Below are 13,555 nucleotides of genomic sequence, written 5' to 3' on the forward strand. Positions count from 1 at the left end.
CTGACAATAAAATACTCACTACTAATGAGTTCATATCTGATGGGTCTTGGGGCACCAGTGTCCCCATCTGCTGCCTGGAGGGTCATGACCAAGCTGCCAATTGGGTCATCCTCAGTCACAATGCCGGTGAGGGAACCAGAAAAGAGAGGTGGAGAATTCTGCACATCTCTCACTCGCACCACCACGCCCACGCTTGACATCTGTCCACCATCCTGTACGTAGTTACAGAATTGACATTTTAAGATAATGAGTACATAAAAAAAAGGTTTTATGTATGTACTTCATTACATGAAAGCATATGCCAACCTGCAGTCTAAGACAGTTGTATGTTATTTTTTTTATGAAATGTCAAGAACTAAATTATCTTAATCAAGATTCATAATATCCCTAGCTCTGAGAGTGTGCATTCCAGTGTTTTAGGAGAGTTGCATAACAACTTTACGACCTCGTTCTTCAGATGCATGAATAAACAAAAGATCTTTAATGACTGTAAATTAGTAAATTGATTCATAAATTGTATTCGAAAAGGACAATAATCACTGCACAAATAATTACAGGCCAGTGAGCTTACCCTGCATAGTAAAGTAATAAAGATCATTATACAATGTTGGAACCCAGGATGGACCTTCTCCATGGGCGTCTGCAGGATTTTATTCCGGGAGGGGTGCAAGAAATCAAGACAAGACCTGACATATCAGTTTACTGTATTCAAAAGTATGATCAAGTACAGTCGAGTTACCATACTTTTGAGAACTGTAACAATGCATAACAGAGACGTGACCACTGCCCAAATGGCTAACAAGCCGATCAGTGGTGAAGAGGATAAAAGTAAAGTAAAACCGATCAGCAATATCACTTATCAGTTTTATCACCAAATTATTAATCACTAAAATTGGTAATTATTGACGAATGACCCTCTGCCGCTTTTTCATATAATATTTATTTTTAAAATGCTAATTTCACTGTGTTTTATAGTGAAACTGTTGTAGTTTTGGCAAATGTGTTAAAATGTGGTTATTTGTAAATTAAACTTAACTCTTTTATTTGATAAGAAAATAGTGGCAAAAGCATTGTTAAAAGACCTCACCAACCTAACCAAAGAAACCTTACTTAACCTCCTAGCTGTGGGGCTCCACCTCAGACCTCCTGCCATATTTAACAACAAGAACATACTGTACTATGATATGGGAGTATTTCACGTTTTTTTTTTTGTGGGCGTTTGAGCAGCCACCCAGCCCGAGCAACTCATAAACGTACACTGAGCCACCTGAGCATAGCCAGAGATATATGATAGGGGCCTGTAGTGGAATTCTCCCCTACAGCGCTGTTTGTGGCTGCCTTTAACCCCACCACCTCAGTGATGCCTCGTGGTCTAGGGTCAACCAGCGCCGCGACACCACGGAGCGGGGTCAACTGCTAAGCCGCCTACCCCGCTATTTAAGACCTGACCTCGTGGTGATCTGTCTCTTTCTACCTACACCAACCAGCCAGCAACACCTCCGCCTGCCTGGCGGCCTCGCCTCTCCGCCTGCCTGGCGGGTGCTCTCCCGCTGGCAGCATGGCAACACGCTGTCCTTCTCTAGCGCCCTTAACCGCGCTCTCTCTACATCACGCCTTAACCATGCTGCCTTCCCAGCACCAAGCTGCATTGTACATCCAATACAACATGTATATAGAGAGCACATTGTGAGTTTCCTTTCTCCATCCCATCCTGAGTGTGAACCAAACATCTCATACCCAACAGGCCCATTTACGATTTACCACTGTGCAAGATGAAGTAGTGCCACTAATGCAATCCTAGGTGCTTAATTATCTACCAAACGAATCATTTCCAAAGAAATGACTATCATACCAGAACTCACTGATGAAATTGTATAAGAAAGTAAACATAAAAAACAAATAATCGTCGGGTGGTTAGTCGTTAATATTAGTCCTAAAATTATCACAGGGTTGACACTAAGCATTAAAACCTAACAGTAAGTTATGTTTATTGTCTAGCTAATAAAATGTGCAGGTGCATCATAACAGTGTTTTTTTTGTTTTGCCTAAAAATGGATATAATGGAATAGAAACACATTGTAGTGGATTTCTCCCACAACGCTGTTTGTCGCTGAGTAGTCAATCGCGAATTCTAGTGGCGCTCTCGTGGTCAGGTCAACCAGCCGCTTTCATGACTGAGGTCAACTATTACCACCACCCCGCTATAAAAGACCTGACCTCGTGGTGACCGCTCTCTTTTCTACTTACACCAACCAGCTCTCTTCTTCTAGCTACAGCCGCTGCCTGGCGGCCCTCGCTCCTGCCGGCGAGCATGGCGACCCACAAGCTGTCCTCCTCTGAGCACCCTCATCAACCAGCTCTCTCTACTCAACGCTTGTAACCATGCTGCCTTCCCAGCACCAAGCTGCATTGTACATCCAATACAACATGTATACAGAGAGCACATTGTGAGTTTCCCATCCTGAGTGTGAACCCAAACATAACGTACCCTACAACATCACTTGTGAAATAGGAGTGGAACTTAGCCTAATCTCAGCTAATCTAATCTATCCTAACGTAATCAAATCTTACTTAATTCTTAATTTATTGGAATCAAACCTAACTTATCCTAATCTAACCTAACCTGACCTAATCTAATCTACCTAACCAAACCTTATCTAACCTAACCTTACCTACCTAATCTAACCTAACCAAACCAATATACAGTACTTGTGCTCCTAATATTCCAAAAACTCCATTTATGCTTATCATTTTTTGCTGATCATTTGCCACGTAAAATTTATATTTCCAAATTTGTCTTAAGTTACATAATGTGCACTTTTCGTTATTAAAATTTCCATAGATAAGGTTAATTACATTACAAAAAAAACAATATATATATATATATATATATATATATATATATATATATATATATATATATATATATATATATATATATATATATTTAACAATAATAATGTATTATTATTATTATAATTATTGCCACTAACCGAATCTCGCGAATTTCATCTTTGCATCAATAGTTCAGATAATTATAAGACACTTTTCTTCTATGACGTTTCCCTCGCAAATATCGTATATTATTGTTATTGTTTTCATTATTGTTATCCATTTAATTAAAATAATACTCGGTTGGTCTCTTTAATACTACGGTAAAATCTTTAATCTCATTCAAAGTCATTTAAGTCTCGCATTTAAATTCATTCATGATACTTTATTTACATCCATTTTCTTTGAAGCAATTAAAGAAAACGAAACTTTTACATGGGAAACTGCTTTACTTTTTTATTATGATTGCACAATTATTTTATTTTAGAGTAGTTTATTTTATTGTATCCTCTTCGTCACTGATCTGCCTGGTAGTCTCTTGGGAAGTCGATCACGTCTCTGTTAGTCTCTGTTAGGCACTGTTAGCACTGTATAATGGAAGAGCCTTGTGACGAAATTCCTGCACAGATTTATGCACGGATACTTATATTTGATACATCTGCTGGAGTTACTGGATATTTGGTAACAGCTCCTAGAACATGGCAGTATAGTAATATTGACAACTGTGTACACTATACAGGTCCCTTGACTCTGCCAAGAAATTTGAGATAGGCTGAAAATTAAACCCCTTCCCTTGAAATAAAGAAGCAGTAAATACAGATGAAAAATTTGATTAAATTAAAGATTTATATGCATAAATTACAAGAGCCTATGAGACTCACTGTGGCAACAAGTTTAAACTGGTAGAGGCTGCGGGTGGTGTACTGCAGTGGTTGGCTGAGGATGAGGTTGCCGGAGAACTTGCGGGCAGAAGACTGACTTGTTACGATGGCAAACGCCTCACATGCATCATCACCCTACATGTGGGGCAGGAGGAGGAGCTCATTAAAGGAGTAAATGGTGTTATTAATACGTCTTAGGATAATGGCTTTGTATTTCATAGGATAAATCTGTTTACAGTAGTATGCCATAGTAAGTAGCTGTAGTACAAGAACAAATGTTAAAGTTTCAAGGTTTTCATTACTGTAACCAGCAACATATTCTTACTTCAAGCAACAGGAGTTAGAGTGAGTGGGTGATGGTTAGTGAACGGAGTGTGTGGTCACTCTTGATTCCGACCACCCCACAACCCCCCCTGTGCAGCACTGAGAGAGAAAAAATCCTAACTGCTAACTGGAACAGATAACTTGAACTGCATCATAATTCTTTTACGTTTACCTATATCTCCTGCTTTCACTTACCGGAGTAATTGGTTCACATTGCACCTTAATCGTGTCTCCAACCTGGTCTTCATCAGTGAGTCTAATACCTGGCAAGACGGTGCTTCCCACGGCAGCATCTTCCCCAACCATGGCCTCATATGGTGTCTGTCAAAGTGAAAGGAAAAGTTTGTCCAAAGGATAAAAAAAATCAATCAGAGGTCCTCAATAGTTATCAAGGATGAGCTACGATGTTAAATCTTTCTAGGCCCTAATCTTTGAGGTTAAGTTCAATTTGGTTGAGTTATATTTGAACTGGGACCCATTTGGGCTGCAGCTGAAGACAAACTCACCTGCAGGAACTTTGGAGCATTGTCATTAGTGTCAAGGACAATGAGAGAGATGGGGATCCTCATTATGTTGTTGTCTGCCCCTCCGTCCACCTCATCCTCCACAGTCACTACCAGACGCAGGGTGTCATTTCGCTGTAAAATATCAGACCATCACTAATTTACCGATACTGTAGTCACCAGATATCACCAAAACTGCCTTTGGTTTGCTCGGTTAAGTTAGGTTATATTAGGATACTTCTCCAGCAAGTAAGGTACGTCTTGCATTTCACACCCCACTCCCTTACCTCTCTGTCTAAGGGCCTGTTAATGGTGACAACACCGGTACTGGGGTCCACCTTGAGTCTGTCGGACCCTGTCAAGCCGTACTTGACGGGGCCGCCCTCAGGGTCAGAGGCCTTCAGCGTGTAGACAGCCGCACCGACGGGGGTGTCCTCGCTCACCACGTGTAGGTTCATGTCTGCCGTGAAGGAGGGAGGCAGGTTTGCTGCTACACCTGTAGATGCAACACTCTCGTTAACACAGTAATACCATCAGTGGAACTTGATTCACAGGATTAACATTAATATAACACCAGCTTTAACACACTGCACCACCACCCTCTTGGCTGACAAGACTAATAAACAGTAACATTAAATGTTATCAAAATACACATCAAGGACACCTTAGATGCACTGTACAGTATTTTGCTTCTCCAGTTTTGGGGAAAATAAACATAATATTTGAGAGTCTGGCTCCAGACCCCGAAGCCTTGAATACAACATTAGTTTTAAGACAATACGCCGTCAACTTTCGTGAGTGGGTGGTGGCGAGGTTAACCTGGAAAGTAACAAGTTTTATGGACAATTATGTGAAAGTGGCGTGAAGGTCACATCTATACCAAAAACACAACACTTACGGCAACAAGAGTCTTGATCTCTCTCTTCCTTAGTAACATGACAGGATCAGATCACGCGTAATGTAAGAAATAAGCGACCATGAACATAATACCACAGCAGGACTATGTGCCAGCTGAGACTTTACGATTAAGCTGGGAAAAACCACAAGAAAAACAACACGACTCCAGCTCACAGCGTGCAAGAGAAAATGAGGAGTAGTGGTGTTAACAAGACTACAAGGCGCCAGATAACGCCACGTGATGCCTCCTTCATGGTAACTCAGACATACAGATGGACTGACGGAACCTACGTTTACTGTCACATTGAACTCAACCCAACTTAATCAAATTTAAACCTAATATATCCTAACTTAACCACGTCAAAACTATCCTAAATTAACTTAACCTAGCCGGGTGTTTAATCATCAGGCGAAATACTCTGAGTCGGCTATAGTCTTCATGTGATCCCAAGAGAACGGTTCACTGACACTGACAATATTTTACGTTCTCAGAATCTCAGTCACTTCCGATGAGCGAACTCTTACCTTCGGGCTCCTCTTTAACACCAATGAATCACCAAGGTATACAGGGGTATATATATACTTTATATAAATGACAAAAAAAATCATTTAGTAACTCTCTCACTCTCTCTCTAGGAAAATTAAGTACATTTAGTTCCTCTCCTCGACAGTTCAAATGGATATGTCATCTTTTCACTCCGAAAGTACTAATTCGAGAGAGAGAGAGAGAGAGAGAGAGAGAGAGAGAGAAGGAACTCACAGCACTCGCCGCCACTGGGTGTATCAAAACAGTTACCCAGCCAGCCCTTCCATGACGCCCCACCCCGGCTTAGTGCTATGACCGGAGCCTCTACCTTCCATACACTGACCTCTCTCCAGTCACAACACTGACCTACATCAACGTTAAGACACCCCAGGATTGGACTGGTTAGGCTAAGTTAATTGTATAGTCGACGAGGTTAAGTGAGATTTGAAAGCACAGGTTATAGGCTAAGATGGTTGGGTAGGTTAGGTTAGCGTTAATCTATGACCTAAATTTTGCTGGTCAATCGGATAGACTTTGGTGGTAACGTGAGGTGTGAGAGAGTACCTGGTGACCGCTGGGAAGGGAGGGGACCCAACATCTCAGCAACCACCATCAACCCCCACACACACACGGGGAAGTGAATTGAGGTAGGAATTTGTAAGTGTCTTAGGACTGGTGGAAGGTCTCTAACGGTGGGACAGGTTTAGCTTTAGATGTGACCCGCTGTGTTCTGTTACTTCCACTCCCTCTGTGTGTGTGCGTATGTGTACTTATGTAATAATTAATAATAATAATAATAATTAACGGTTTATTGAAAGAGCTTGGCAGCCAGAAGGCTGAAAATATACAGTTACAAATTTGGGGAATGGGTTTCGATTTACAAATAATACACAAATAACATAAGTGATACAAATAAGATATATAACAACTAGATGGGGAAAAGCTCAAACTACAAGGCATTTCAACATAGTGACAGTGCAAGAAGTAGTATTTACTGGGAATGAATATACTGGTTTATTACAAGTTATTGATAATTTTTACAATGGTTGGGACTGGGCTGTTCTTATAGCGATCAGTTCGTGCACGTATGGGCTGGATGCGGTTGTGGTGTCGAACAGCAATTCTCGGGCTAGGAATCTCAGGTGGTAGTAGGAGCCGGTGTCGAGGATGGTGAAGAAGCTTCTTACCAAATTTGCAGATGAGGTCGTGGTGATGGTCAGTGAGAGTCGAAATGGTCAGTGTGTTGAGCGCTTCTTGATATGTGGAGTAGGAAGGGGAGAGAATAATCTTGCATGCCCTCTTTTGCACTTTTTCTAGGTGTTTACGTTGTGTGGCATTTAGGGAGGAAGACCAGGTGGGGGAGGCATAGGTGAGCTTGGGGAGTATGAATGTTGAAGGAACTCCTGAGGGACTTGAGTCGGCGGAGGAGGTGGAGACGGAAACTGGAGGATTTGACAATCCGAGGGACTTGAGTCGGCGGAGGAGGTGGAGACGGAAATTGGAGGATTTGACAACTTCACTGACGTGTGGTTTCCAATTTAGTTTGTTGTCTATGGTGACGCCGAGGAGCTTCGTGGAATCTACAACCAGGAGTGTGTTCGGACCTACAGGTAAAGTAATGGAAGGAGGTGGGACAATGTCGGAGGAGAGGTTGATGTGTGCATAACCATGGTCTTGGTATGGTTGATGGTGACGTGGTTGTTGGTGGCCTAGTTTTGAAGACTGTTCAATAAATCCTGAAGGGCGATATAGTCGGGAGCAGAATTGTTGACGCTGATCCCAATAGTGGAGTCGTCGACATATTTCCAGCGAGCGGGGGTTTCTCTTAGGGCATCACTGATAAGCATAAGGAAGCAGAGTGGTCCCATTCTGGTGTGTATGTATGTATGTATGTATGTACAGACTCTTATAAACAGAACAAGAGACATTTATAAAGACAACGACAGGCACTTATATACATGACACATTTAATAGCAAAACGACAGACACTTTCCATGTTACACCAGACATTGTGAGTGGTCAGGTGGACAGAGACAGAAACACCGTTTACTAAATAACAGAACATAACAGTAACCGTTAACATGAGGCGAGAGATAAGCACGAACAATAACGGGGTAAAACAGCAAAGTAGGACCCATTATTGCAGCAAGAGTAGCATAATAGTCGCTTTAGCCGGGAAACACCAAAGCAGTGGGCATGTCCAGGCAGGGGAACTACCGCTGCTATTGTTGCCTTGTCTCTCCGTGATTCAGTGGTTCGAGGGTTTGAGGGTACGAGGGCTCGTTGGTATGAGGGTTTGGTGGTTCGAGGGTTTGGTGATTCGAGGGTTTGGTGGTTTGAAGGTTTGTTGGTTCAGGGGTTTTTTGGTTTGAGGGTTTGGCAGTATGACGGTTTGAGGGTTCGAAGGATTGGTGGTTCGAGGATTTTGAGGGTTCATTGATTGAGGGTTTGGTGATTCGAGGATTTTGAGGGTTCGTTGATATGAGGGTTTGAGGAAGGGGAAGATTGAAAGAGAGGAGCGGGGAGGGTTGGAAGAATATGATTCGGACGACGATGATGAAGAATATGATTCGGACGACGACGAGAAGAATAGGATTCGGACGATGAAAAATAGGATTCGGACGACGACGAAGATGAAGAATATGATTCGGACGGAAGCTGAAATTATCTACAAAGCTGCACGTGTATCGAGCAATGGTCCTCCTCACCCTGCTATATGGCAGTGAGACATGGGTCACATACAGGAGGCACCTCAAGGCACTTGAAAACTTTCACCAATGTAGTTTACGTTCCATCCTCTGTGTTCGCTGGGAAGACAAGAGAACAAATGCCAGTATTCTTGCTGACACCAACTGTAGAAGCATCGAGGCTACCATTATCCCGGAACAGCTATGCTGGACTGACCATGTTACCCGCATGGACGACAGTAGAAAGCCCAAGAAGCCACTTTACAGTCACTTAACGAATAGTAAACGTAATGCCGGCGGGCAGTTAAAATGGTATAAGGATAGTCTTAAGACAAACCTGAAAAAGTGCTAAATCGACTCCCTCACCTAGGAGTCGATTACTCCACACCGTAACGCTTGGAGGAGCACCACACGAGAAGGTGTCAATACTTTCGAGTTAGCCCGACTGCAAACCGAGGCAGACAAGCGCCAACACCGGGAAGACGCTGCCGCTGCCACCGCCTCTCCCGCACTAGATGCAGTCCTCCACATATGCAACGAATGTGAACGACTCTGCCGGTCCCGTATCGGCCTTTTTAGTCACCTCAAAACTCACCAACCTAGGTGACATCCCTAATAACTCATATCATTGTTTCATAGCTGGATGATCGTCATACTCCATTCCGAGTGACAACAAAGTAGTAGTAGTAGTAGTGTGTGTGTGTGTGTGTGTGTGTCTAGATGTATCTATCTATCTACCTATCTATCTATCTAACTTAGTCTAATAGGAAGAACAAAAGGTACAGTAAGAACAGCACGAAGAACAATCAAGGAGCATGCAACAGTGAGAACAACGACGCAAGAACAAACACACACACCTGTACATAACAATAACAGTATTACAGAAGGAAGAACAAGTGGACGAAATGCTCCTCAGCGTTCCGATAATGTCCAAGGATCTGTATATGTGTCAGTAATAAGATAGCAATAAACGTTGATCACTGAGCCTATGGTGGATGGATGAATGAATCGGAGGGTGGAGGAACGAAACGGAGGAAAGAGGAACGGAACGGCGGAAGACAATAAGAGCGGAAACACCAAAACGGTGGAATGAACGGTACACTGAGGAGTGGTTGGCTGGTCAGTGTGTGTGTGGTGATCAGCCAAGCGAGAGACAACGAGGTTCTTCACACTGATACGCTACACTTACCCTCGGTCATGAGGCAGGTGTGAACCTTGGATGTGAGGATGAACTTCATGCTTTCTTGGCAAATCATGAGGTAGGGGGGTCGTTCATGTCTGTCATTCATAAGGTACAATGGGGTTCATATATTTCTCCTCCAGCCAATCAAGAGGCAGAATGATATGAACGCTTCTTCCTCGGCTAATCATGAGAAGAACAAGGTTTACATCGACCAGTCATGAGGTAGAATGATCAACCTACCAGTACTTAGCGCATTGTTAGTCAGTCAGGAGACAAAGAAAATAGAGTTGTGACGACAGGAAGTGCTTTGTATGCATCGTCTCCATTATTCATGATTTCAGGAGCTGAATATTTCTCCATGCACTTTGTTCTCTCTCTCAGTCAATTACGAGAGTGGTGAGCCACCATCCTCAGTCAATCAAAAGAGATGAGGTATCGTCCTCAGCACCTCATCCAATCACGAGAGGAAGTGCACAAAGGCGTCATGGTTTGCCAGCCAATCAGAGACCTCAGGAAGGTAAATAATTTACTTCCGCCGGAGCCGAGTGGCCACATATAAACGAATCCATGACAAAACCCCAGTGGACAAAACCCCAACCCATTATATGAGAAGTAGACAAAACCCCAGTCACTTATAAAATAGTCACAAGAAACAAAATCACAGAAAAAAGGCACGGATAAAACCTAACCTAATCTACGTGCACTGCCATCATATATATAATGTGCTGTCAATGTGTACAAATCATGTGACTTTTTTTTTCCTGTGACTTTATTTCCGTTCACCAGTCACATAAGTGGAGCATATACTGTACATTGTGAGTGTCAATTACCTACAAATGTAAAAGGGTTTTGCTGGAGTGTGGAAAATAAAATGTATATATAATGTGTGTCTGCAAACATAAAACTGTTTTATTTTATATTTTATATATGAGACTGGGGTTTTGTCCACTTTTCATATAATGGGTTGGGGTTTTGTGCACTGGGGTTTTGTCCGTTGGGGTTTTGTGCACTGGGGTTTTGTGCACTGGGGTTTTGTCCACTGGGGTTTTGTCCGTTGGGGTTTTGTGCACTGGGGTTTTGTCCGTATAGCCATGTAAATATAAATCCAAATGTTAACTCGGTACAACTGAATAGTCACGTTCAAGATAAACAGCGTTGTGCCAATTGCCTGTTAGTTGGTGAATTAAAATACAAATGAGTAAAAGTAGTGGGATCACCTGATAATTAGCCCCCTCCCCCCACCCTAATGCTACTTGTGGTTGGGTTAGTTAAGGGATTAATCTTCAGGTGAATCAACATTATTTAGAATTGAAGTAGAGAAAATAAAAACAGATAGAACGGTGAAAATAATCACGTTGACAATAACTCAAGACATGAAATTATAGCGAAAAAATAAACACCTATAATTTAATTTGCCTTTGATTATACGATTTTAATTCTTTTATTTTTTCCCATAAACAACAAATTTTCTAGTTACGGAAAAACAAACCACATCCGGACCTCAGGAACTTCCGGACAACAACGGCTTCATCACGAAGAAGCCCCCAACACAGTTTAATAATAATCCCTAAATGGCATCTGTGTTGTTGACGTCACGGGTATCAACACAGGAAGAACAGCTGCAAGACGCCACCGGTTAGGCAGGTATACTTGGTCCACTGGAGTCTGAATTCTCAAAGGTTCGTACGATAACTATCTGGTTCTCGACTACTCTAGAGAACCCATCTAGTTACGTCATTTTGGCCAGTATCTACACGTCGTAGTTCAATTAAAAATGACTTCTAATACCCGAAACTAGATACAAAACGAACTAACGTAAGAAATTGATTATCTATTTCCTGGTCCTCTGCTGCTGTCCGTGTAAAGACAACAGGAAACCAGTTTACGGAGCACTCAGAATACCGCCAATAGGAGAGGAGACGAAGGGCGACCTAACCTGTAATGCCAGCAACGTTATCGACTATCCCACAATAGGGAAATAATGATAAGAAAACTACACTAAGTCCTTCACTGGTTTGTCTCTTATGTGAGGCAGGTATAAAAGCATTGGGGATTTATGCAGTAAATTCACTTCGCCATATCAAGGGATGGAAAGGCGCCTCCACACCCTAACTTCTTGTGGTGTGTGAATGGGGACGGGAGAGGAGTCAGTGGACGAGGAATTTCGGAGTAGGAAGGCGGGGATGGAGGAAAGATCGTACATAGTAGAGAGGCAGTCAAGAAAGAGATAATTAATTTGTAAATATTTCTACCCTGCCCCCCCCCCCACCTCACCTTCCTTCATCTAAAAATTCCGCCGAAATAATCCCGATTAAGGTCTAGCGCCCGTCTGGTACACTAAAGAAAAGAGAACAGGTTAGAGTGTTCCTTTACAGTGTTTAGGGAAATCTGTCACAGGTTAGCATAATCCTACACGAGTACCGTTATACACGACGACCTTTGACCCTCAGCTGTGGTCTTGACTTTTTGACACAGACGAATTTGGTGTTGAGCATATGCAACAAAAACACTACTAGTAAAGGTGCGGTTAAGGCTTAAGACAGTGTTATTTTCTTTGGAATTGTCACTGAATCGTTTGTTTGGATCCACATATGGTAAATAGGTGACGGAGGGTAGGAGAACGGGAGGGGCTAAAATACACCTTTACCACACACGTTTGAGGCAAAATGGGTCTTCCACATCAAATAAAACACCATGGAAAATATAAGTTTAGTTCACTCTTTATGTTTTCAGTGACTATAATTATAAAACAAGAAAGACATCCTAAAGAAGCATAACCAAACGAGATTCAATTATGACAAACAAAACTTCATTTCCTCTTGGCTGGAGTAACCTGATTCTCCTCGTCGACGTGTAGTGCTGCTGAAGAAGACCTGGCGAGCATCACCAGCCACATCCTGCTGTGTGTGGGGTGGGAGTGAGGTCACCGCGGCTCTTACACCTCCATTATATACCCGTACACATAACCCCTGGCGGATATGAACCCAACTAGGGCCTCTGGAGGACTAGGAAAGAAAATTCTCCACAAGCCAAATGGGCCCCACTCATAAAATGTGTCTCAATCATTAACGAGAGCTCCTTATAAAAATAAATAATTACAAATTCATTTAAAAAATCAATAAACCGAATTAGAATGATTGACAACAAAGCATTTATACAACATTGTAATTCACTTCTGAGTAAGACGAAACCGACCGTCAGTGTGTCAGCCTTCCCGCTCTTCCTCGACAGGTGGTGGAAACTGTCATGCAAAACAAACAAAGAGTGTGGATAGAAGCGCTTGTCTGTTGAAAGTTCAAAGCAAAAACTTGACTGAACAGCTACCATCACAACAATCACCACAACCACACGAACGAGATGCGAACAGACGAGCTCAAAAACAAAAGAAAGTAATAATTTCTAACGATAAATAAAATAAAATTATATATTATTTGCAGATGAGTTGGAAATATATGATTAGAATCATGAATAAGCAAGAAGAATGTTATCTGATGCGCACACACACACGCCGTTATGTCAACACTACCGAGAATGCTGACCGATACAATATTTAATCACTAAAGCAGAATAAGTCTAAAAAAGAACAGTACATTTTTTAACTTGGTATTTCTCAACATATAAATCTGTGCTGAGTGAATTTATTTATTTTTTCACGTTGCACCATCACAAACAAAAGTCTATTTACATTCCTGTTCGGAATTGTACCAGAACCTACAACAACA

The 13,555-nt window shown here is 42.1% G+C and overlaps 1 protein-coding gene across 1 annotated transcript in view; it reads right to left on the reverse strand.

The window, feature by feature from the left end:
- LOC121856985 (cadherin-87A-like) overlaps positions 1 to 13,555 on the reverse strand; it is a 77,827-nt gene that overhangs the window by 34,785 nt on the left and 29,487 nt on the right. Inside the window, 5 exon segments of the mRNA XM_042352782.1 lie at positions 20 to 212; positions 3,714 to 3,848; positions 4,233 to 4,358; positions 4,544 to 4,675; positions 4,828 to 5,036. Coding sequence (XP_042208716.1) covers positions 20 to 212; positions 3,714 to 3,848; positions 4,233 to 4,358; positions 4,544 to 4,675; positions 4,828 to 5,036 — 795 coding nt within the window.

The sequence above is a fragment of the Homarus americanus genome, unplaced genomic scaffold (assembly GCF_018991925.1).
Source record: "Homarus americanus isolate GMGI-L3 unplaced genomic scaffold, GMGI_Hamer_2.0 scaffold44060, whole genome shotgun sequence".
Classification (NCBI taxonomy): domain Eukaryota; kingdom Metazoa; phylum Arthropoda; class Malacostraca; order Decapoda; family Nephropidae; genus Homarus; species Homarus americanus.